We start from the raw sequence: 27,165 nt of genomic DNA on the forward strand, positions 1-27,165 counted from the left end.
TCTCGAGGAAGCAAGAATAGCTTCATCATTTTTGGTTTCAATAACAATTTTTTCTCCCAGGTATAATTCCTTAAATCCAATTTTCTTCATACATGGTATTTTTCAGATTTTATTAAATTCTGATTAGGTTATGTTTTCTTACATGCTAAATTGGGAGATTGGGTTAGATGATTTTCATAGCATCCTGTTTGTTCATTTGAGTATATTTTATATATTATTATGTAATGTATATGACTACAGGTTTCCAGTTACTCAAAAGATGTTTTTGCTTTTTTCTTATTTGAAAGATAATTGATGCATGAAAACAGCTCATTGTCACTTTTGTTTGGTCGTCCCCTCCGGGAATCACAGATTCTGGATTTGAGGTCTAAATGCATCACTGGAAGATACTGATCTGCTAAAGAGTATCAACTTCATGCAGCCTTCCACTTTAAACCCCAGCACAATGATACGCAGAACCGTATAAGAGAACAAGGACCTCACTGATTTGCTATGAGGTGTAGATGCAATTTTTATATAAATTATGCCATGATACACTGTTAGATAATTTTTGAAGAGGGAATAAGAGAAACTGAAGGGAGGGAGAGCTGGAATGTTTAACACAATGCTTAGCAATGAGAGAAAATTCTTTCAATTGCTCTAACCCATGTCACAGGTCTTACTGTTCCTTCCTTCACTCAAACACAAACAGTATGATACCTTAAGGAAATGTACCAGACAATTTGATTCATAAACACTGCATGTGACTGAGCTTCAAAAATGAATTGTTTAAAAATTTTAGCATATACTTGATATTTACAAAATGATACTGTGTGAAACACAGCTAATTAAATGTTACCATTTTATATAATTAATTTTGGATAACAAGAGCCAGCTTAAATCTTCTTAATAAAAGTCCCCACTATAATACAGTATTACTTATTTCCTTATGTTGTATATTAGATATCTAGGCATCTTTCATGAAGGATATGAGGATACAGATATTTTTAGTTAAAAACACAGCTTTCACAATTTCTTTTCAATTCCTAAGAGATATGTTGAATAGGAAGTATGAGTCTAGTCACCACAGAGTGCCTATAAACTATTCCAGGCAAATCTTTATTGATTCCGTACAACATTAAAATGAAAGAAGTAGAGTGTGTTTTGTCCTATAAAGTTTCTGGAGGAAAGAATCAAATCATAATCACTTTCTTCCTTCCTTTCTTTCTTTCTTTCTTTCTTATCTATCTATCTATCTATCTATCTATCTATCTATTTATTGATTTATTGATTTATTTATTTATTTTCCCAGAGCTGAGGACTGAACCCAGGGCCTTATGCTTGCTAGGCAAGTGCCCTACCACTGAGCTAAATCCCTAACCTTGTTCATAATCACTTTTTCTAACACAGAATCATGTTACCTAGTCTCAAACTACGATCAAATTCTAACATGCAGTGGGCTACCCTGAATGAAGATGGTGAACTTTCTCTTTCTCTAAAGTCTGTATTTTCCAATTGAAATAAAGTCTGTTACCAATTGAAAGCAAAAGCATTGACTCAGGATCCCAAAGGCTGTGTTCCCGGCATAAATATTTATTTTTCCCAGAAGGACAGAGGACAAGGAATAAGAGACAAACACAGGAGATAGATGATGAGGGAGAAGGGGAAGGGAACAGGGGAGAGGAGACTAGGAAATTTGTGTCTCTGAATAGAGGGCAGACAGATGCAGCCCATAGGAAAATGGTGATTTATAAAGGTAAAGGGGGAAACTCTGTGTTGGGACGAGGTGTTTAATTTTAACTGGGCATGTTAATTCGGTGAGCCAAAGGGAGCTTTGATTGCTGGACTTCAATACTTTGATAGCTGAACCTTGGGGATTAGCCACAGGAGGAGAAGTGAATGGGAGAGAAGGGTAAGGGCTGCTAGAGCTACATGTTCTATTGGGCTAGCGTCCCTTCACCAGCCTTGTTTGGCGGAGCTTCTGTTAATTGTACCAAATCTTCAGGGTTGTTGCATCCAATGCTCTGCATTCCATCTTGTCTCAGCTGGAAGTTCTTGCTCTTCTCTGTTCTTCCTGGTGAGGCATTTAGTTTCCTTATCCCAACACTCATTTTCTAACACTAGCATATGACTTTCTTTGCAATTAGTTTTTCCACATGAATTGCTCTGTTGTGTGTCCTTTAAAACACAAAATTCTTCCCAAGGTCTCCACCACCTTCCATCAGTTCTTCCGTCTAATAGCACTCACTTTCACTGACCTGGTCTCACCTTCTGTCTCTTCCACTTTTCCAAAGATAATAAGTGGGAGTGAATGGACCATCTCATCTTGGCTCCAGTGCACCCATTGTTCTGCAGAGAAACTTTCAATGACCCACGCTCTGGCATCAGTTTTATCTCCGAGGAGGACAAGGCAATGGTCTTATATTCTAATCTTTATATACTATTTTTATTTTTTCATCTTCCAGGGAAAACTTTTTTGTGACTTTCCTAGATTCTTCTCCAGAATCTATACTCTGTCAGGATTCAGGTCTGTCTTCACTCAGTTAGCCTATCCTCCCAGAAGCTGAAAGTAATGGAGAGTGTTGTGCTGAGTGCGTATTCAGTCAGAGGAGATTGGGAGAGCATGAGTGATTAGAAGAGTTCTTCAGACTGTGGCACAGCCTGTCACTTCTGGAAGAAGAAACATTGAAAGAAAGAAAACATGTCCTACAAAAAGCATCAGACTGACAGTGAGTGTTGTCAAGAAAAACCTCAGCTGGACCAGTGGCACATTCCTGAGCACATAACATACACCCCGCGAAGAGTCCTGTGCCAGGTGGGCCTGGCCCAGTTTGATACCACAACTTGCTCTGTCATTGCCTCAGGAGTGTGACCTGGAGTGAACGTTGTTGCAGCAGATCCTACAGAATGGTCGCTGGATGCTGCCAGCTAATCTACTCTGTTAACAGCTGGTTTTGCCCAGGGAAATCTCAGAATAACTCTGTTTTATGCAACTGTTTTAAATCTTTGTTCAACTTACATTTTCAAATTCTACAAAATGATTATCATAGCTACTTATTCAAACATGCAACTCTTCATGAGCTACTGTGTTTAGGGTAAATAACAAAGTTTCTCAGAAGCCATTCTCCTCCTCAAATTTATGAAAATTCAATAAATTCCTGCAAGTGTCTATGGACTTGACTGTCTCTATACTGGTAGATTCAGATAATTTTTGCATCAGCAAGGTCAAAAGCTCTTTAGAAACTGTGATTCAGTATTAATGGTTCAACATGCAAAAGGTATTCCATAATTCAGAAACTCTGATAATGATAATTGAATTAATACTATTTTTGAATGCATAATGTATGGCTGGTACCCTTCTGCATATTTTAATATGTGAACTCTTTTCAACTGTAGTGTAACCATTAAAGCTAATTTCATTATATTAATATTTGTCAAAAGACCACACCAAGGCAACATAAAACTTAATTTCTCCAGATCACATAACTAAAAGTAATGACACTTATATTTAAATTCAGGCCGCTCCTCAGAGTTCACACACCAGGTGCTTTTTCTATAGACTATCAAGTAGAAAATTGTTCACTGAAAATGCTGGTATGCTATCTCGTATTAAACCCATGCATCATGAAGCCTTTTTTCCTATCTTGCAGGTCCCTGCATCCCCAACCCATGCCACAACGGAGGAACCTGTGAGATAAGCGAAGCATATCGAGGAGACACATTCATAGGCTATGTTTGTAAATGTCCCCGGGGGTTTAATGGGATTCACTGTCAGCACAGTAAGTTATTTATATTCAATGTGCTTTTATTTTTATTGATCTATTGTGTACAAGTCATTACCCTTCCTGTTTGCAGGTGAGTCATAGATTTGTAGAGCAGCATTGAGCCCAGGCATTTTGGCTCATGCTGCCTCTCTCCACAGTAGGTGTCGTCTCCCATGATGAAGGCTGTTTCAGTCCCTATACTCTATGTGACTAGCAATTTGCTTGCTAGCCCTTGTCATTATTATTCAGTTCAAGTTACAATATGTTGTTTTTCATGCTATTCTATTTGTCTCTCTCTTTCATATTTGTCTATAAAGCTACATTCTTCAAGCATTCCAGCAATTATTCTGGTACTTGCCAGGAGCCGTTACCAGAGGTGAATGGGTCCCAACAGAGGATATAAGGAGTTGGTGGGGAAGGAAGTGAACCAGGCCATGGTGGTCAGGAAAATTTTGCAGCCTGACAGACTAGCAGCCAGAGTGCTTCTTTATTTATACATAATTTAGTTATCAGGGATACATTCATGATGTTCCAAACCATAGATCATATCATTTTTGTTTTTAAACATGTGTTTCACTTCCTTTTGCTCATGTTTTAGTCATCATTAATAAACTATGACAGAACAGAGTTATCATTTCCTATCATTTTCCCTCAAATTTTGACATCATTAATAAACAGAGGTATAATTCTTACTCATTAACCCCATAACCCAATTTTAAGAATCTAGAGGCATATGACAGCCTGTTCTCAGGCTGGTAGCTTTGGTTACTTCAAGGACACTAGACCAAAACAAAATCTTCAAGCCACACTGGGCATTTTGCCATGTCTCGAGCAGTGTATTATTAACTCTTAGTGGTTAGAGTACCCAGGAAAAATCCTCAGGCTAAAGCTGCTGCAGTTATTACTTAAATTCTGGTATAATACAATCAATGTCCACATTTATATCCTTACAGAATTTGTCTATATGTCTAATCCTGCATTCTATTATTCCTTGGTCATATGACATTATAGTGGCTCTACATGAGCTAACTTCTAAGAGAGGGAGGTCCTGACATCTCATTCTTTTATCATCTTTCTACTCCATACTTTGCTCATTAATATGTCTCTATGTAGGGCAGAGTTGTATGCCACATAATTGTCTGAGTGTACAATGGGAAGAATCTCATAATCTGAACTGTGGTCATCTCCTCTAGCCCACCAAATCTTGTTGACCTTTTTAAGTTTACTTTGTTTTGAATATCTTGTTCCTGTGTAAGTACAGGGACAGGTGTTTCAAGAATGTCTCATAGCCTCATAAAGAGACATCTGGTTTCTTTATGTGTCACAACCTCCAAGGTGTAAGGAAGACCTTCAAGTAGATAAGGATATCTCCCTAAAATTGAGGGTAATTGTAAGTTCAGGACTTTCCTGGGAAAGCTTAGAAGCAGCATTTTCAGGAGAAGGCCTAAATAATTCATAAGGAATTTTCCATCAATCCAGTATCCCCAAACTGTATAAAAGTGCCTTAAGTATGCAATAGGTGGAAATGAAAACCAGAGATGGCATGGCAGCCATCACGTGGCTTAGCTTTGCTGGACCAGTGCTCTCCTCCTTACACATTGACATTACTGTGTGAAAATCTTTGAAAGTTCAACAAACACAAAAATGCCTGATGAGTGGCACAGGACCTTACCTACTGTGCAATCCAACATGCAGGAAGGTCACAATAAACTCTGAGCTATTGAAGGATGTTCTTACAGAGGTGGTCACATGCACGCTGGACGTTGAAGGAGGGATAGTGTGTTGATCAGGGTGAAAGGGCCATTGTAAGGGAAACAAGCCCCCCCACCACTAGCTCTGCTAATTGCAGATTCAGTGGAAAATACTGCACTCTGCCCCCACACCCCATATCAGAAAAGTTAGCCCATCACGCTATGCTAACAGGATGCTTGCAGGATGACCCCTGGGGTTATGTTTGCAAGATAAATCGCTTGGGAAGAATGCTTGCCAAATAACCCCTTGCTAGATAAGCTTGGAATTCGTTTACCTACCCAGACTCTGAGAAAAGACCGTAGAGACATCTGGCGTCCAGGTGTCTGCACTCGGGGTGACCCCACTCCCCTGCCCTGGTAGAACTGCCTCATAAAAGGCCTGTGAGCCTCAAACTCGGGGTCACCAGCTACTCCTCGCGCTGGTGACCCACGAGCTCGTGCTAAAATTAAAAAGCTTCATTTATGACCCGATATTGGAGTGAAGCTCTCTGTTTTGTACATCGACCCTAACAAGGGCAACAAGGTTAGGGTTTGAGGACAACATAGAGTAGGAAGAGTGGATATGGAATATTGCCAATGAATATGAAAGTGATACTCAGAACAATGGTTTGGAAAATAGAAGACAAATCTTGATGTAGCAGCCTCTGCCATATTTTCAGCCCCCCAGAGCAGACACACTATATATTAGCTCTGAGACATTGGAAGCAGCCTGTAATTTCTTAGAGTCTTTTCACAGTCAGGAACTTGCAGAATTACTGAAGAAGGCTCCTATGTATATAGAAACACTTTTGTTCCTTACAACTGGCACCTAGTCTTCAGATCATTAACAAGTGAATTAAAGGCTATTCATTTTCATACACCAGATTCAGAAGTGCCAGGGTTGGTTCTCCTTGAAGGTAGGATCACAGCTCATTCTCCACAAGGTAACATCTCAAAACATACCTAGAGAAACTTAGATGGCAATTTTTGCGTCTTAGGTGTTTTTCTATTCAGTTAATCCCACGATGGAAATACGATAAACATTTCTGCACAGAGTGTAAAGATGAGATGTGCTATCAGATGCAAGCCCTGGGGAGAGTCTTCCCGCCTCTATAACTCAAGCAGGAATCTCTCGAAAGAAGATAGAACACAAAGGATCTCTCTGAAATAAGAGCCAGATTTTTTATCATGGGCTGTTTTCAAAAGTCACCTATGGGGATAGGTCAAAATTCCTGGCTTCCTTTTTTTTTCAAAATAATTTCATATGTATATTTTTATCGAAAATAACTTTTATGCAATATATTCTAATCACGATTCCCCCTTTGCCTACTCCCCCCAGGTCTTTTCCACTTCACCACCCACTCAGTTTTATGACCTTTCTCTCTGTCTCTCTAGGAAAAAAAGGTCAAACAACAAAAACACACAGAGACACAAACAAATGCACACAAACACACAGATATATACACAGACGACACACTCACACAGGCAGGCAGACAGACACACACACACACACACACATGAAATTAAAATGTAACTACTTCTGCACATGGTTCACTTATGGGTCTGTGAGTCTCATCTACTGTAAGAGGAAGCTTCTTGATGATGACTGAGCAAGGCTTTGATCTAGGGTTACAGCAGAATGTCATTAGCTGTCAGTTCATTGCTATGTTCTTTTAGCAGAACAATAGTATTTGCTTTTCCCCTAGGCCCGTGGCCTATTCAGTCTAAGGTTCACAGCCCCCTAAGCAGTCAAGGTACAAAGACTGAGGATTTGGAAACACTCAGTGCTAAATGGGACATCTTCATCAAGCCCTTCCCTCGGGGCTCAGAGGGCTCCCATCAGACCTTCAGTGAAGAGGAGGTGGAAAGATTCTAAGAGCCAGAGGAAAAGATGAAGCCAAGGACACAGTGTCTTCCAGATACAACAGGACAGATGCATATATGAACTCATAGAAATTGCAACAGCAGGATCAGTTTCAAACTAGATGGAGTCTGTCTTAGTTAGGGTTACTAATGCTATGATGGAATACTATACTCAAGAGCAGGTTGGGGAAAAAAGGGTTTATTTGGCTTACATGTCCACATCATAGTTGATCGTTGAAAGTAATCAGGACAAGAACTCAAACAAGGCAGGAACATGTCATTATTCTAATTTTGTTTGTTTGCTTGAGCAGGGGGCGAGAGGGAGAGAGAGAAAGAGAGCAAGCATGGATTGGTGTGGATGGGAAGGTGGGAAGAATCGTTGAGGAGTTGCTAGAGAGAAGACTATGAGAGCCAACATTATGCTTTGTTATGTTTTCAGTTTAATTACCATGCCTAAGTGATCCTTGAAACAAAAATGCCTGTAAAGGACCCTTGCCCAAAGGCAGATGCTTCCTAAAAAGCTGGAGCCTATTGTTTATGGGAGATAACAAGCCACACCCACACATCGACTGCACAGATGTGCTTGATCACTTGTAGGTGGGAGGTATAAAGACAGGAAATATATCAGGATGGATGGATGTTTGCCCCTGATTGCAAGATATGTGTTTGCTCCAGATTGGACCTGGTTGGAAATAAAATGGTCTTATGCTTTTGCCTTTTTAAGCCTCTGCAAAATGTAACTCATTACCATTTTTCTGGCACCCCTGGAATGGTCCTGGCCAAAGATCAGCATCCTGACCAGTATTTAATTAAAGCTTGCTTCCAATTTGACTCAGAAATTGTGGAACCAGTTTTTTCCCCATGATTTGCAGGTTTAACAAATCCCTGATCAGAACTTACTGTGAAAAAAAAATATATAAAAAGCAAACAATATATGTATAACTACCTCATATTACCCATTCCTTTCCTACCTCCAGCTCTTCCCATATGCCTGTCCTTGCTCTCTCTCAAATTAATTACCTCAATTTTATTCATTGTTTTTACATAGGAATGCCTGTTCCAAGTGGAGAAAACTGAGAATATATACAAGTAGATTCTGGTTATTAGGAGAAATCCTAATAGAGTTACTATGACATATAGAGATCATACGTAGAATCCTAATGTCACATATACCTCCTATTATTTAACATTTTGTTGAAAAGGTGTGAAGTTAGGTTTTTCCCTTAAGAAAGATGTTAGAAAACCCAAATCACTTTTCAATGAATAAGGTCTATAAAACAATATAATATCTTGCCATATCTCCAGCACTCATTTTCCTGATACTGTACAAGTTAGTTTAGTTTCTTTGCATCATACTTAGTGATCTGTAAGCCACACAGATGGCATTGTCATTTGTTCTTCCCAAGGTGACTTATTGATGGAAATTGTTAAAGGGGACGTTCCCATATGCCTCTGGCTCCCACATGTGGTTGGCTGAGCTACTGCCTGTGGAACAATAGAGACAGGGAAGTCTAAGATAGTTCTTGATCCCATTCCCCACAGCAGAACATTCAAGTCTTTATCCACGTGCCCTTGTCTCATGCCACAGAAAGCTGAACATCATATTTATTGCTGAATTCCAAGTCTTGCTTTAACACACAAAACCTCCCCCTTTACAGTAACTTACCGAAACTTTAAATGCCTCTCAAGGATTGCAGTGGAAAGCCCAAGGCTATGAAATTCAATTCAGGATTGGTATTTTATATCTAAATTACTCAGTTTGTCTCCTGTGGTATGCATCATTATTAGAAGCAGGACAAAAATGGATAAAAGAGGACTGAATTGGGATTCCGAAATTGGGATTTGAGACATGACCTTTACAGTTATTGGATAAGTGACCTTGAGTCAGTTATTTGGCCTTTCCTCAATTGAAAACATATAAATTAAGGAATTGAACTAGAAACAGGTGACCTTGGGTTCACATAAGCCAGGGGAGTATTATGACTAAATGGAAGCTTGCTCACTGCACAAAGGTTATCAAACCTTCCTCTTTCAGGTGGAATTGAAAAGGATTATACATTGGGAAAGCAGATTTAGAAGCACTAAAGGGCCTTGAGAGATTCTTCAGGTAGTAGAAGTAGGAAAAGAACCGTTTAATCCCTCACTAGGACAGACAGAGATTTGAGCTGGTTTGTCATTCTCATGACTACTTTATAACCCAGATGTTTCCTAGAGCATTGCTATCCAAGGGGTGGTGAGGTTTCAGCACCACCCAAAAGCGTTTTAGAAAGGTAGATTAACCACAAATCAACTGAGCAGAATTTGTATTAATCACACACACACACACACACACACACACACACACACACACACACACTGTGTGTGTGTGTGTGCATAATAATTGATAAATATACATTTGACCATTTCAGAAAACAGAAATTATTTCTACCTTCCATTACTTAGTAATAGATATTAAGCAAAGCATTTATTAAGGCTTTTGAAATCAAATTATTTTGAAAGTCAATAAATTGAGAAGTGTACTAATATCACAGTGATATTCTTAATTCTTATGTAACATTACATTTTTATTTATGCAATTAAAATGTAGTATTTCTTTGTCTTCTTTATTGAAAATAGATATTTTTTCATATTCTGGTTACTACCCCACCCACACACACCCACCCCTGCTTCTCTCAGCTCCTCCTAGCTTTTCCCTATTTCCTGCCCACCCAAATCCACACCATTTCTTTCTCTCATTAGAATACAAACAGGCATAGTAATACTTTGTTAGGAAAAAAAATTACTAATTTAATTAGTACATAATAAGTAAGTACTAATAATACATAATTAAATTCTATATAATAAGTTGTGAACTAAATATGCTTGTGAATATATATTTATAGACAAAACATAATTTTCTGGTAATATGATTGATAAATATATTAGTTAATAAGTTTATTTTAGGAAGAACTTAATCAATGATATAATTGCAAGTTTTTTCCAGTGATAACAATAATATTACTAATTTAGGATTAAAAATTTTAAAAACCTGTAAACTTTATGCTTAGGGTAGTTTTAGTTTACTGAGAAATGAACAGGGACTATGGCAAATCCCCATTTATCTCTCCTTCTAGATAGTTGTGCCTTAATTTTAGCATCTTAGCTTGCATAATAAGTACAATGGATTTTGAATCAGCAGTTTGTTTTGTTTTGAGGCAGGGTTTCACTATGTAGCTGTTGGCTAGCCTGAACTTCAATATATAGATTAAATTAGCCTCAATCTGCCAGAGATCCCGCTGCCTCTGTCTCCTGAGAACTGTGATTAAAGCTGTGCCCCACATATCCCAACTTTTCCTATAGTTCTACTAACTAAAATCCATACTATATGTTAGGGTCCACTTTTTTTTGGTCATATAATTACATGGGATTTGAAAAGGCATAAAATTATATGTCCATCATTGCAGGGTCACACAAGACAGTTTTACTTAGCTAAATACCCATGTCTTCTAGCCATATATTCTTTCTTGTTCAACTCTTGTGATGGTTTAAGTAGGTGTGGCCCCCACAGACCCATGTGTTTAAATGCTTGGCCCATAGGGAGTGCCACTATTAGGAGGCATGGCCTTGTTAGAGAAAGTGTATCACTGTGGAGGCAGGCTTTGAGGTCTTACATGCTCAAGCTATATCCAGAGTGACATGCATTTCCATCTGCTGCCTGTGGATCAGATGTAGGTAGAACTCTCAGCTCCTTCTCCAGTATCATGGTTGTCTGCACACCACCATGTCCTCCCATGGTGATAATAGATTAAACCTCTGGAACTGTAAACCAGCTCCAATTAAATGTTTTCCTTTATAGGAGTTGCCATGGTCATGGTATCTCTTAACAGCAATAGAAACCCTAGCTAAGATAGCTTTTTTACCTTTGATAGGTACTGATGTTTTTTGTTTGTTTGTTTGTTTGTTTCTTAAATCCCTGTAGTTCTGTCTTTTTCAGTATATTAAATGGTTAGAATCTTAAAGTGTATTGTCTTTCAGGTAGGTAATTATTGCTTTAAAATATGTATTTAGGGTTCCTCTATAGTATAGAATCTATTGCTTTGTAGCTCATTTCTTCTTATTACTAAAAATGCTCATATTTTACAGTTTTTCCAGTGCTGTTTCCATATTTGTCATATAGAATATATCTTGCTTTCTTAACTGTTTTTAGTTTGGGAAAAAATAAATAAAGCTGCTACGCAAGTTCATGTGCAGAGTGTTTTTGGTGTGTGCGTGCGTGCGTGCATGCGTGCGTGTGTGCATGGGTGCGTGCGTGCGTGCGTGCGTGCGTGCATGGGTGCATGCATGTGTGCGTGTGTGTTCCTGGATTGGAGGACAAAAGTGCGCTCAATTGGGTTAAAAAAGAATTCAGCCTTCCTTAACATACAGCAGACTCACCAGCAATGAGTCAAAGACTGCTACACAGTCTAACCAGCATTTGTTATTGTTACTTTCCATTTTCGCCATTACATGATTTCTTTTAATTGTATTGATAATGGGATGGAATTATAGCCTTTTAAGAATTTTATAATAATGTTAAGTATTAGATTTGATGTGAAATTGCCAAATTATATCTGCTTTTAAAATGACAAAGAATTATGTGACATGCACACACCAACATTCAGATATATGTGCAAATTAAAGCATACAAATTACAGGATGAATTGGGGTCTAATTTAGTTGTCAAGACAGTAGGCTTCTGAAAAGCATCTGTAAGCACTGAGTATTCTACGAGATGCTGCATTCACAGTGTGCTCCAAGTACTCATATTCTGTTTGTTGCCTAGTAACAAACCTAATGCCTTTGAGAAGGACTGTTTCTTCATTATCAGGACTCTGCCCATCTTCCCAATGAAGCATTCTGTGTGTTCTCCCTACCTGCACACACAGTTCCACGGCTTTCAGTTTCTTCTTCAAACAAGAAAGGCTGGCCTTGAAGCCAACCAAGCTCAGGAAGTGAAATGGTTGGCTTATTAAAAACGGAGGCTTTGTTATTAGCTTGGCTCAAGATATGAGAATTTGTAGCCTCCTTTCCCAGTGAGAATTCTAACCAGAAAAAATGTAGAATATAAAATTTTCCCTTTATGTATTTTGATACCTACTGTAAACCAGCTTGATCTCAATTTTGAGCTATAGATATATAGGTCAACACTTTCAGCTTCTGTTTACATACTCATAAGTCATTTCACTTTTTATAAACTGCAAAATTTGCCTTTAAATTTAGCCAATGATACTTGTTGCTTCAATAATTATTGGTAATTGAATTAACCATGTTTGACAATTACATGCTTTTTTACAACTTCTATGTAATGACTGGCCTATTTCTACCCTACAGAATTTGGTTAATATCTTGAATTTAATGCCTGAGAAATTTTTGATAATTTCTTTTATTGTTTGCCATTGTAGAATAATCACATCCTTACCCCTTCCTCTCCTATGGATGACTCCTTGCTCTCATTCAAATCCATAGCCTCTTTTTTCATTAATTTCTGTTAAATGTGTATGTGTGTATGCTTATTCCTAATATATAAGTATTAGTGCTCAGTTAGTTTTAAGCACCCATGCAATCGTTAGCTGCATCACATATAAGGACCACTAACATACTGACTAGCCATCTCTGCAGTGTCATATCTAGAGGAAACAATAATTTACGGGGACGATTATGAATGAAAGCTAGCTTTGAAATAGCTCTTGATCAGCAGATGAATAGCCAGCTGACACTTATCATTCTGAACTTCAGGTTTCTCATCAGCTATCTCAAATCAGCAGATGCTTCCTGAAACTTCACTGTGCTTTGTAGAAGAAATTATGATATCTGCAAACATTGAGATAAATAACTTATGTCATGTCTGCCCACACGAGGTATCTTTTAGGGTCAGAGGAGTTTTCTATGCACTCACTTTGAAATTTTTACAGCTAGTGTGCCTAGTGCTCTAGTATTCTAAGACATGATGGAAATTTGTACTGTCTTATATGTTCTTTCTAAGTCTTTTAATTTCATTGTATAAGAAAAATCGTTGCATAGCAAAGAAAGACTTCAAATGGAGCTTTATGTTTTTTTAAAAATTCTCTTTTTACCTTAGGTCACTCCTAATTTTATCATGCTTACATTTTTATTTCAATTATTACATTGGCAACCAGTTTTCCCTAATAAAATTTCAAAACTTTGAGAACATTTTCATTTAATTAAAAATAGATTCTCTATCACATAATACATCCCAACCACAGTTTCCCCTCCCTCAACTCCTCCTAGCTCCTCTCTCACCTCCCCTGTCCCCCACATTCACTCCTCCTCTACTTCCTCTCTAGAAAAGAGCTGTTGTCACCCCCAAGAGACAACAGCCAATGAGAACAAAATGAGATACAAATTAAAGATATGTTTCTTGAGTTCTTTATCTATTATGGATATGACTCTTCCATCGCATGTGGAGTTGGTAAAAATCTGTTCCTGTTCCATAGGCTTCCTCCACTCTCACTGACAGTGTCCTTTGCCTTATAGAATTCAGTTTCAAAATATCCCATTTATTATTGGTGTTTGTGACTGTGCTATAGGTGTTCTGTCCATAAAATCTTTTCCTGTACCAATGAGTTTCTCTTCTGTCAGGTTCAGTATATCTGGTTGTATGTTGAAGTCCTTGATCCACCTAGACTTAAGTTCTGTGCAGGGTGATAAGTGCGGGTCTATTTGCATTCTCCTACATGCAGACATCCAGTTTGACTAGCGCCATTTCTTGAAGATGTTCGTTCCCCCACTGGGTATTTCTGGTGTCTTTATCAAAAATCAGATGTTTATATATGTGTGATTCATGAATGGGTGGGTCTTCAATTCAGTTCCAATGATCAGCGTGCTCATGGCAGTTTAATGAAGATCTCAAAAAGATTCCTTCTTTGGACTTTCAAATTGTCAATTTGCGATTGGATTCCAAGGTGGCTGCAGATTCACATGAAGTAGCTTATGTCTGTAGGCTCAAGGTTCTCAGGGGCATAAGAATCGTATTTCTTTGGCTCATCACAGAAATCCCAGTGAATGTGTTTGATTTCTTTTCCCAGTCTATTTAACAGGTATGGTGCTGAAAGTAACTCAAACGGTTCTATAACTTTGGTTCTCAGCCTTGCTTTTACATTAAAGTCACATAATGACCTCTTAAAAACATGAATGTCTAGTTCCCATCACAGACATTTTAATGTAAAGGTAATTAGCACCAACCAGTTAAAAAAACTCCTATAGTTCTAAGTTGAAAAGAGATGGGAAACAGTATTCTAGAACAATCCATATGCAATCACTGTGCCTTAATGAAACTAAACAGCAAAACATTCAAAGACATAACAGCATCAGTGTACAGAACCTGAAGTTCACTCTGGTGTGCAATTCCATAAATATGCTGAGTTTTTCTATTTTGATTTGGTCCTTGTTTAAAATAATGCAAATCATATTATGGCAGGAATTCACATTTGATATTAAGACTCAAGCAAGGGATGTCATTTGCCTCTCTTAAATGTACTACTCGGTCTATCTGTAGTAGCCAGTTTTCCAAGGCATTTTCAGTTTCTTCATTTTTTTTTAAATGGCTGAAGACCAACAAAGGGATGGTGCTAATAGACATAGACACCCAGCATGTGCACAGAGACCCTGTCCATACCTAGACAGAAGTTTGTGATGTTTGAAGTGAAATTATCTGATATACACAAAACCCAATATATAACATTGAATTATGCTTTTTATCCTGTTTCTTATTTTAAAAACTTGATTTCCAGAAACATAATAAATTTTGAACAGAAACATGCTGTAAATTTTGCCACAATATTGAATCCATGAAGGTGTTGTACTCACACTAATAAGCCTGAGTTTCTAGAACTGACTTAAAAATAATTCTATAAAGAATATCCCAGGAATACAGATGATATCACAAATGCAGCTTTTAAAACATGTGAGATGGGCAGTGAGCAGGATTGGGGTGCACAATGTGAAACTTCCCAAGAATCAATAAAGAAATACATTTAAAAAAAAGAAATGGAGAGATCCAATTTTCTATTTTCTCCAGCCTCAAGTGATACTAACTTTGATTTCCAGATTATTTTTGTGTTTTCTCACCCATTTCCTTACTAACTACTCACATACAGATTCGTTTTTCCTCCAGAGTCTTCCCGGGTTATGTCAGAAAGTACTGTAATTAGGCATTTGACAATGTTTGGTAATAAAGGTGTTTCTGTTTGCCCAGGATTTAATATGTGTTTAGCAAGGAACATTATTGCCTGTCTCTATTAGTGGGTCAGCCTAAGACATACATACTATTGTCTACTCCGTCCCTGGCCGTTGGTCACCCAGCCAACTGAAACAATGGGACAATTCTAGCCCTCAAATGAATTTCACAGAAACTCATGTCTAGACCATCTAAATCACTAAGAATCCAGGTGTTCAGCCTTCCTTCTTGGCCTGTCTATATTGACCACAACTATATTTCTTACTATTACCTCTACTAGCTTTATTAGAAATCAATTTCTGAAGATTCAAAATTCAATTCTTAATTTTATAAAGCAAAACCATCTGTGCACATGAAAGCAGTCTCCTCCACAAGGATCCAAAGCAAATTATCCATACTCCTCAAATTGTTCCAAGCGTTGTTCTAAACACAGAAATATAGCAACTAGTCAAAATGATCAAGTCTCTGTGGTCACAGGACTTCTAATTGGGAATAGTGCAGTAAGAGGATTTCTTCCATCTCTCCTGCCCAACACCAAGGTCCCACAGCCGCTTATTAAGTAATCATTCAGAGGCTTAATTTTAGTTATCAATTGTATGGCCTATGGCAGGCTTTTGCTTGCTAGCTCTTTTTTGTTGTTGTTGCTGTTGTTTTTTGAGACAGGGTTTCCCTGTGTAGTTTTGCACTTTTCCTGGAACTCACTTGGTAGCCCAGGCTGGCCTCAAACTCACAGAAATCCATCTGTTTAACATGGATTACACTGATATCATAAATAATTACTTTTCGCTTATGAACTTTAGTAGCACATAAATTACTTTTATTTACCAAACTTCTTACTATATGTTGGACTATATAATATGTTCTTATCATTTCTAATACACATTATTATGGTCTTTTCCCCCCTGCTTTCTACAGCATAACTAGGATATAATCTAGAATTTTTAAAAGCATATAAAATACATATTGAGGTACCTGTTTCTATATAACTATTAACACATTGGCTTAAATATATAGGATGATACTTATAATAGTGACTTTTGCCACTTGATCTCTTTTATTTATTTGGGAAAGAGGACATATGCATGCTCTGGTGTGTGTATAGAGCTCAGAGGATAATCTGAGTGAATTTCTCCATCCCCTTCCACCATGTGGGTTCTGGGATCAAACTCAAGTAGTCACACTTGAAGACAAAAGTCCATTGAGCCCTGTCACTGGCCCAACTCCAACCCAGAGATAAGAAGCTGTTTAGAAGTGATGGCTGCTGGATGCGGGAGAGCAAGGTTTGGTCAGAGACGTGTCCACTGAAAGGCTGCCTATGGATGAATAGATGGTTCTGTGTTCATATGTATACATAAAGCACTAAGTGGGATCCGTGCTAAGCACCCTCTATTTAAAGCAGAAGGTACAGGAACACACCGAGTTCAGAGGGAAAAGAAGTGGTGGGGAATAAGGGAGAAGTCACAAGGCAGGAAATGAGGCTTTGATGAAAACATTTTATGCATGCACAGAATTCTGAAGCAATAAAATATTATAAAAGGGACACATGATACCATCAGCCACACCACAATGATTTTTATCAAGTATAGGGCTGCACCGTGCCTGCTGCTGCACTCCCAGGCATCACACTCTGCTCCCTGCCAGCTAGAAACTAGTGTTTGCTTACAGGGGCTGATAGAAGCCTCTTGACATCCGTGTTAGCCTGCATTTGACTGCTTTGCTTTTTAATGTATGTGCACAAGTTGTTTGTATGCTGCTGTAAAGTAAAAGCTCTGCAACATAAACAAACAAACAAATAAAACTATAATATTTCAGCTAAGAAACAACCATAAAAATCAATTGACTTTAGATACATTATCATTTTGTCTTTCAAGCTAGCTGAGTTATAATTGTACAGTACAGTCCACTTTCAAGAAAACATTTCAAAGAAAGTATGTAAATCAAGACTAATATAATTACAAGGTAAAATACAATAATAGTTTTGGAAAATAAGAGCATAATTTACATTGAAATTGGAAATCTGGACATCATGATTGTATTGAGAGAATATTTACCAGTGTTGGCCTTTGGAAAGCAACTTGATTGATTTTGGCTCTCATTTTTCCTTATTGATTTAGCAATCATATTACAGCCTCTATATTCATAGAAATTTAAGGCAATATATAATTTGAAGATGAATTAACCTTTGCTATTCAGAGAGTTTTAACGATTTTGTATGGTACCAGTTAGAACAGTTCTAAAAGAAAATGCCTCACCCTTAATCATCTGAAAAAGACGATTTTCCGTGGAAAGTGAAGGCATTGCTTGACTTTTTGTAGTAAGATAAATACAGTTTATCTGAATGACAGACACAGGTATGTTAAGAGAAATGAGAGCTCATATGTATCAGGGGTTACATATTTGTCTTAACATGTCATACAGATTTGAATTAGCAATTCTGATAAACCCTAGTTTACTTCCCATGTGAGTTACTTTTTCTCATTGCTATGCCTGACCATATAGATAATTATTAGAAATTTAAAGCTGGAAAAGAAAATTTTGGCCTAGACCATAAGAGAGTGGTGAAGTTAACCATGGCAGAGAAGACTTGGCTGATGAGGCAGCCACTGATGACATAATATTGATGAAGCTTGGAAAGATAAATGTTGATGCTGAATTTGCTTTCTCATTTTCCCACTGTTAGTCCGTCAAGGGCTCCAGAACATTCTGTACTGCCCACACTGGGTTTAGGCTTTTTCTCTTAACTTAAATATCGTTGGAAACATTGTCACAAACATACCAGATGTAGGTGTCTGAGGTGACTCTGAATCCAGTCAAGGATAACAATGAGGATCAACTGCAGGTTCCATTAAGCAGCAATCGCTGGATTGATTGCTTATTATTAGATTCCATCTGATAATGCCTGGGCATTTAAAATATTTTAAAGTGCTTTTGTGTAATTATGAATTCTATACATTTGTAATTTACTCATCATCATTTCAGTCACTGCTTTTCTAAAATACTGTTTCCTTTTAGCATGATAGAAGAAAGCAGAACGAAACTAAACACTGATTATATATGAGCTAGTTATGCAATATAGGGAGGAAACACTAAACCCCTCAACTTAGAAAGTAAGGTCTATTTATGGTATAATCCTGTTCAGTAGCAGGTGTCAGAGGTAGAGAGAAAGAAGAAAGAGAGAGAGAGAGTCACACACTAAACAAACATGGGGAGAGGAGGAGAGGCTGTTTGCCACTGCTCTTATTTCCTCTACAGAAGAATTATCTGGGCCTGAGGTGTTGTATGTTCTGGGACTTGTTAAAAACTCTCCAGATTCCACTTCACCCTCCTGTCTGCTCCACCACAGCACCATTTCCAGTCTGACATGATGCTAAAGGTTTTGCTGTTTGTATACTTGTCGCTTGTCTAGCTCCAGTATACACAGCCTAATCGACTATCTTCAATTGACCATTGCAGTAGGTCATTTCTGTGTTCAAAAACATCCAGGGTTACTGAGCATGGTTCAGGTTGAATACAAACTCCTTTGCTGAGACCCAAAGTGCTGGACTGCTGACCTTCCTGTCTGTCCTTCTTCACTTCCTCTTCTGCTGTTGATTTTTCTCTTGGTCTCTTCTCTAGTCTTCAACCATGACACACTTGCTTCCAGTCTTGGACTTTTGCATCTGGGTCACTTGTGTGCCTTGCTGTTTACTAGATAACCACAGTGCTTTCCCTTACCTTGGTATCAGATTTTGATGAAAGAGATACGTTTCAAGGGGACAGTCAGTACAGAGCATGAAATGACATTTTGTTGTACCTCTCTGTACTACCCCTTTACATAGAATTATTTTATTTATTATTATTATTGTCATTTATTAGCTTTATCAATTTCATTACTCACAAAACACTGCACTTTGTGTTTGTGGTGTTTATCCTTCTGTCTAGAAAATAACATTCCATTCTAGAATAAAATGTTCATTTGTTTATGTTTTACTCTCTCCGCCTTGCCTGAAAGAACCTAGGTACAGTAACTGCTTGATATATATTTACTAAATGAATACATGAATTTGTTGTTGTTGATCAATAAATTCATTGATGTATCATGAAGCAACAGTGTGCCTGCTGTGATGTTGGTCTCTGAAGTGAAACAAAAGGAAACTTTTAAGTAAGTATGTGCCTTTCGGAGCCTATGAAATTAATGAGGAATGAAAGACCACTTCATCTTATAATGAGGTTTACGGCCTAATGAATTTTGGAACACTGTTTTCTCTCTTTTTGAGAGTATCAATATTCGTGATCTTTTTGATGGTCTTGGGGAGTGCTTCAGTTTTTAAAGAATGATTTATAGATAATTTTTAAGAATTTGTTTAATACTATTTATCTCAATTACCTATAACACATAGGTTTGGAGGAGCGAAGACAGAGTGGAAGCTATTGCAAGATTCCTTTGCATCTTCAAATATGTATGTTCTAATACAAATACACACTAAAAGAATGCCCCCATGCATCGGTAACGACAGCCTTTATTGAAATAGTGAAGAGGCTAATATTGCCTTGCAGGTGGTGATGTGCTTTGCCTGAAATATTAAAGAGCAATAAACAGGGGTCTCCATCAGGCTTACCTAAAGAGGGAGCTGACACTTTTGCTACTAGTCTGTGTCAAGATTTGTGCTTTAGAGTTAGCAAACCCTTTTTCCTGGAGACATTTCCTTTGTGATTGCACAGCACATCCCCAGCCACTTTTCCCAAGAACTGCTGCCATACAGCACAAACCGAAGGATTTCGTGAACTTCAGCTTTGCCCCCAAAGGTCTGTATACTTCAAGAGTAATACTATAAAGTAGCATTTGGCAGTGTTGGAGGTGTGGTTGGGATGAGAGCTGTCCTTTTAGGAGAAAACATCCTGAGAACCCAAGTTCGCATTGAGAGGCATCATGAGTGATTTGCCATAGAACTGAGGGCTCTGAGTATGTGTCCCTCCAGGATGGTGCTGGTCCTCCAGGTGCCCCCTTTAGGCAGTGCTTTATACCACCCTGGAGAGGACAGCCATGTGGGAACGGTTCAGTGGAGGGCGCTTGCATTTATCTGACATGTTTAGTCTCAATGATTGATTCCTTAACAGCAACAGGTCAGCTTATACACATACACTCTTCTTGCATTTCACACAATCAGTGGCAGAGTTAATTTCACTAGCTCCACAAGCTGGGCCTCATGCTTTGCCAGACTTTGGTACTGATCACATTTCCCGGTGTCATCTGCATCTTTTTATATACCAGAGGATTCGCCAGAGTTTGTTACCTGTTCCTCTTCATTCACATTTGGTGGCTTCCCATGTCCTGACATTGCTGATGCAGTTCCTATGCCCAGAAAGCCCTTTCACTATTGCTCATTTCCAACATCAGGGCTAATGTCTCCGTGTCGCACAAAAGAAAACGCCCTTCTCTCACCTTCTATATAATACTTCTACCCCCTTTTCTAGTTGTTCTATATTTTTCATCACTTCATGTATATGAAAGATACGTTTCAATTAGATGGACTTGATACCGAACCACATTGTAAGATTGTATGTTATGCACAATTGCCCCTCAAATGTATGTTGCGCACGTTAATGAACAAATGAAAGACAGGAGGTATTGGAAGCAACCTGCTTAATTTTAGACAACTGAAATAGAAACCTGGAGAAAACACAGTGAATAGCAGAAGAAATCGTTGCTGTTTCCTTAACTTTTTACAGTAGAACTTTGGAGTCACCTGCTGTCGGATGTCACGGTGGCTTCACATTTGTATACACCTATACCCAGAAAGGTGCCTGCCATATGGTAGCTTTGTAACATATATCTGTTTAATGTATCAATGCTAAATGTCTATTTCCAATGTTCCTCATTTTTTTTTTCAAGACAGGGTTTCTCTGTATAGTTTTGGTGCCTGTCCTGGATCTCGCTCTGCAGACCTGGCTGGTCTTGAACTCAGAGATCCGCCTGCCTCTGCCTCCAGAGTTCTGGGATTAAAGGTGTGCATCACCACTGCCCAGTCATTTCTCATTTTGTATACTTCATGGTAGCTTATATTTCCATTTCTGAGGAAATGGTGATTAGAACCATGAAGACTACTTTTTCTAATATAGATAAACAATGTTGAAATCCATTGAGCATCCTTCTTAAGTTTCTATGGCTCACAGCCTACATGACAGCTTTAGATTTCTGTTCTTATTCACAGTTGTCTTAATATTTAGGGATCTTGCTATATTCCATTTCAACTGATAATGTATGAAAATAGTGTACATTAAAAAAAAATCAGTATCCTCAGTTTTCCCATTTTGGCCCTCATGTGTAATGATAAGTCCCAGCGTGGTATGTGCAGAGGTAAGCAGAGTCCCACAGAGCACCTTCAGAAGATGCAGTCAATCTATTCAGTGGCAGAGTAAACTGCTTTTAAAGAGTTATAACAGCAATTTGTCATATTTTAATAGAGTAAGAAATGGGATCCATTTAGAAGTAAATATGTTGTTATTTGATAACATGGGTGATATCTTTTAATATGGGTAGTCATTTTCTATATCTCCATTTAAACATGTGTCTATAACATAGATAATATATATATATATACATGTATATATGCACTAGATCTTTACACAACATTTTAGTCCTATAAATGATACAACAATTTCCATATTAATATATTATTAATGATTTTTACCAAAACTGTTGTTCATTAATTGACTCAAGATAGATGATTTTGATTTTCAGTTTTACTGAGTAATCTCTTAATTCCTGTGACATTAGCTCCTTGATTCTCAATGATTTTCTTATTTATAAGGTCATCTAAGATATGTAAGGCATAAGACAGATTTATAGTCCCTTATGTAAAAATTAAACAAACATGAATACATCTCGGTTTCTTGGGGCAATTGAACTGTTACTGGGCTATTTTTAAGTGATGCTTGAGGTTCAAAGCTGCGTTATTTGTTTTCAACTTGATGCATAGTTGTGCAAGAGTATAAATGACACCTTTTATCTAAGAACACAGTGTTTTTCTTTCCTCTTAAGAGCTACTGAATTGAAGAAAATATTTATAGCTAGCTATCTTTCTGCTGTAGTTTATGGCTTGACAGTTTCAACTTGTTTGGAGTCTATTTAAAGTTAACCTCCCGGTTATTTTCTGGGTTTTAGGACTTCGGTTGATTTGGTTCTGTCATTTGAAAGTACAGTCTCTCTTTGAGGTTCACATTCTTTGCCCAACTTTTAGCTTTTTGTGCTTTGCCATTTCAAATTCAAGAGCTCTGGTGGATTCTTGAAGCAATCAACATTCTTTCTTCCAAATAATCCCTTTAAAAGTTATGATTTATGGTAAGCATATAATTACTGATAAAGGGACGAGACCACTATGCAGCGAGGTCAGAAAGAAGTAAGGTGCTGTGTTTTTTTTTTTTTTCTATGTTCATTAAGATTTCTTATAATATATGAGATTTGAACTGATGCTTTGATACCTGTGAGGCCTCTGGCTAACACTACACTGGCGCACCACAGGGCAAAGGCAGGGAAGCTTGGGGGATAGGGCTGAAATTCCTGAAACTGACAGTGAAAGAATGGGAGAGGATTCCCTGTGGAACCGACACATCTCCCCAAATCAAGCAGCTCTTTGCTTTTGGAGGCATGGAGTCCTAAAAAGCAGCTTCCGGGGAACCTCCCTGATCTCGCCGCATCTGTGGTCCACAGGGACACAATGCAAATTGGCATAGTGGCAAGTCAGTGAAGAGGAGCTATGGATGGAGAGCTCTCAGCAGTGAAATAGTGTAAAAGACCTTTCCAAAGACAGAGAAGCACCTACTGTTGAGTTTATGTTGCAGCCATGTCAACACAACCATCTGGGAAGTCTTCACCTCTGATACCAGAGATGGAAAAACACAGTGTGTGGAGGAAGATATTGTAGAATGAGAAAATGAACACATCCCTTCTTCCTTCCTAGGTCCTTATTCACACAATGCCAGCAAGAAACTCTGCGTTAAGCTTCAAACCAGAGAGCTTCCTCTAACAACATGCACTCCACAGTTACAGAGCTAAAAGGCCCAGGGAACACACACACCTAGGAGCATATTCTGTCTCCCAGTGGCAGAATATTTTGCCCAAGGACACAAAGTATACAGGCCTTGTATGAGCCTCTTCTTCATGTCTGTTCTCCCATGGATGGACTCTATCAATTACTGTATCTGTCCCTCAGCTCAGTGACAGGTATACATGGCTGGTGGCATAAGGGTAAAGCAAAATGTGGAGTTGGGAAAGGGGCATCCTTCAAGACATGTGAGTTTAGAACTGGTTTTGTACACATTTCCTTTTTCACTTTCATTTATTTTGTGGACCTCTGAGATGTGAAAGTTCTAAATATAAGCACAGTCTTCAACATTTTAATAAAACTAAGGGACACACAATGGAAATCATTTATTCACATATTTATACATTTTAACTATTCATCACTGTAAGAGAGCTGCAATGCAGATCTGCCAATGCTAAGAGTCCCAGCTTCTTACAGCCTGTAATGATCCCCAAATGCATCAGGTGTAGAGAAGTCCCAAATTTAATATCCATGTGAATTTATACACTGTATGTGGAATTATCTTGCTATTTAAGCTACCATTGAGGGCTTGCTTATTAAATGAAAGTATGCTGAAGATATTTCTACTTCCTAAAAGTTACAAAAAAAATTTCAGTGAAGTTGTTTGAAAATGTGATAGAGACTCAGAAACTAACAAATACTAAGTGTTTGTCGATGAGAAACTTTGATCTGGTTTCATTTTTAAACTTACGGCCTGGGTAACTCTTTAAATGAAGAAACGAGCAGCCATTTTGAGTTTTGAGAGAGTCTGCTCTCACAGTTGTGGAGTGGACCTACCACATGCTGAAGTTAGCCAGACCTGAGTGCAAGCTAGGGCTAGCAAACCTAGGTTTCCAAAGAAGTCAATCTGAAGCACAGTAAGAATCTTTTTATAGTTCCTCCTAAAGAGAAAATAAATGTAAAAAATAGATAATATAATTTTCTTTCTGTAAACATTGAAGTGTATTGAAATGTAAGCAAAATAGTTCTATCAACCTGTAGACTGATATATATTCTTAATTTATATATTGACTCAGACTATAAGAATCTAACCAAAATAAAATCAATGTACATGTACACACACACACACACACACACACACACACACACACACACACACTCAGAAAAAAACTATAAAAATATCTGTGTTCAGACGTCTATATAGGAATTTAAGGTAAGCTAAATTACAAATTCAGGTTATTTACTTTAAATACTAGCTGTCCTTCAACACTTTGTGTAAATGTAAATTTCAGCCCATTAAATTGTATTGTAGAGATGCATAAAATACATCTCCTGGGACTCCTGTAGCTAAAATGTTCACACCTGTCTGTTCACACAGAGACAATGGAAGCATCATTAAAATATCACAAAAGTGTATGCTGTTGATTTTCATTGTCCTGTCTGTACATCTGTGATAGGCATCCAGTGTATGATTTTATGGGTTCTGTAATAAATACATTGTGGAGGGGCATAAAATGACTGTAAAATTTTAAAGACTCCATCAATACTCTATCCATTGAGAATGAAACAGAAATGTAAAACTAGAGAGTTACAGAATTGGTTTCCCTAACCTGAAGGTTTAAAAAATTAAGGTAAATTACAGAATTTATTCTCTAATACACATTTTCATGTGAAACTTTTCCTGTAGACCTTAGTATAAGGGGTTTAGGATATAAAGACAAAGATTATCATGGTTATTTGTGTTTTATTTTAAATTATACAACTTACTGATGAATAAGTAGTAAGCAGACCCAAGCTTGCTTTACCTGTAGGTAGCACTAAACAATGGTGTCTCATGTTTGCTGGAAGAACTTCACATTTACATTTTGGTAAACACCACATCTGGTTGCTGAGGTTCTGAGTTCTCTCTCATCTTCAGGGGCTTCTGTTTGTAGTGTCATTCAGGACTTGTCTCTGAGAAACAGCTGACATGTTTGGATACGTATGGATGTAGCTGAAGTTTTTTGTTTGTTTGTTTTTTGGGTTTTTTCTGTTTGTTTTGCTAGTAAAAATTGAATAAGCTATATTCCCATTATCCACTTTAATTTCTCTCGGTGTCAATACTAATCATGAAAATTTCAGAGCGGTGTTCTCCTTCTGAGTCAAGAAGTAAATTGCTAAGACCCTGGAGGTTACCTGCCTTTGTGCATTGTCAGATAAGAGTGGAGAAATGAGAATGCCAAAATGTTACATTTCCCTGCCCAATGTAATTGATAGATTCATAAGCCAGTCATATTTCAATTACTTTCACTGTCGGTTTCATATCTGGTTTTATAAAGTTGTTCCTTTTTTATGTTGCCTCAGATGAAATGAAACGTGTTGTGTCTAATGGTCTTGTCTGTGTCCTATTTTAATGTTTTAATTAAAAGCATTATGCTGCTTTGTTAGAGTAACACTTTGTTCAGTTATATATTCTAGCTACCATTGTCTAGGAAATTTCAGAACCTCCCACTTTATTGGCATCAAAATATGCAATATTCTAAACTGAGACACTGTTTTATTTTAGTTATCTCCTCTGACTATGAATGCATATTGTAATTATGCATTTTGGATTCTATATGCTCCTATTTTTAAATGCATAATACAAGTCTATAAGAACTAATTACAAGGGAAGATCAAATTTTCCAACAGATTTGTTAAGATTAAAAATAGGGAGACTCCCAGGAATCCACAAGGATGACCCAGGCTGACTTCTAACAATAGTGGAGAGGTTCTCAGAATTGGCCTTCTCCTATAATCAGATTGGTGACTACCCTAATTGTCATCGGAAGCAGATGCCAAGATCCACTGCTAAGCACTGGGCCAAGTTCTGGGAGTCCTGATGAAAAAAGTATGGGGAGGGATTGTACAAGCCATGGGAAGAGAGTGGGGAGGGAGTTGTCAATGTCATGACATGACAGGGAACCCACAAAGAGAGCTGACCTGAGCTCATGGAAGCTCATGCCTCTGGACCAACAGTTAGGTATCCTGCATGGCACGGACCTAGACCTTCTGCATATGTGTGACAGTTGTGTAGCTTGATCTGTTTGTAAGGCTCCAACCAATGAGATTAGGGCCTGTCCCTGGCAGTTGAGCTGGTTTTTGGGAACTGTTCCCCATGCTGGATTACCTAGCCCAGCCTTGATGCACTGGGAGTTGTAGTTAGAGTTTTCCTGCCTGGTCCACAGTCAGGACAAATCTCTCTCACCCACCAGGCCCATAGATGCTTAGAACCAACCAAGTAAACACACAGAAACTTACATTGTTTACCAACTGTATGGCCGTGGCAGGCTTCTTCTTATCTACTTCTTCTATCTTAAATTAACCCATTTCTATGAATCTATATTTTGCCACATGGCTTGTGGCTTACCAGTGCCTTATCTCTTTCTTGTCATGGCGGCAGCTGGCAGTGTCTCTCCCTGCCCCAGCCTTCTACCTCCCAGAACTGTATGTATGTTCTACTTCTGTTTAAGATATTATGTATACTGATATATATTTAGGATTATTATCATATTGCATATTGCACTACACATTCCTACCTCAGTTAAAGATATTTGGTGTATTGTTACAAT

General features: G+C 38.0%; 1 protein-coding gene across 3 annotated transcripts in view; it reads left to right on the plus strand.

Annotated features, from left to right (window-relative positions):
* Edil3 (EGF like repeats and discoidin domains 3) overlaps positions 1 to 27,165 on the plus strand; it is a 435,127-nt gene that overhangs the window by 199,222 nt on the left and 208,740 nt on the right. For all 3 annotated transcript variants that reach the window (XM_036207034.1, XM_036207035.1, XM_036207036.1), the window contains one exon: positions 3,630 to 3,758. In XM_036207034.1, coding sequence (XP_036062927.1) covers positions 3,630 to 3,758 — 129 coding nt within the window. The remainder of the gene's footprint in view (positions 1 to 3,629; positions 3,759 to 27,165) is intronic.

The sequence above is a fragment of the Onychomys torridus genome, chromosome 15 (genome assembly GCF_903995425.1).
Source record: "Onychomys torridus chromosome 15, mOncTor1.1, whole genome shotgun sequence".
Lineage (NCBI taxonomy): Eukaryota > Metazoa > Chordata > Mammalia > Rodentia > Cricetidae > Onychomys > Onychomys torridus.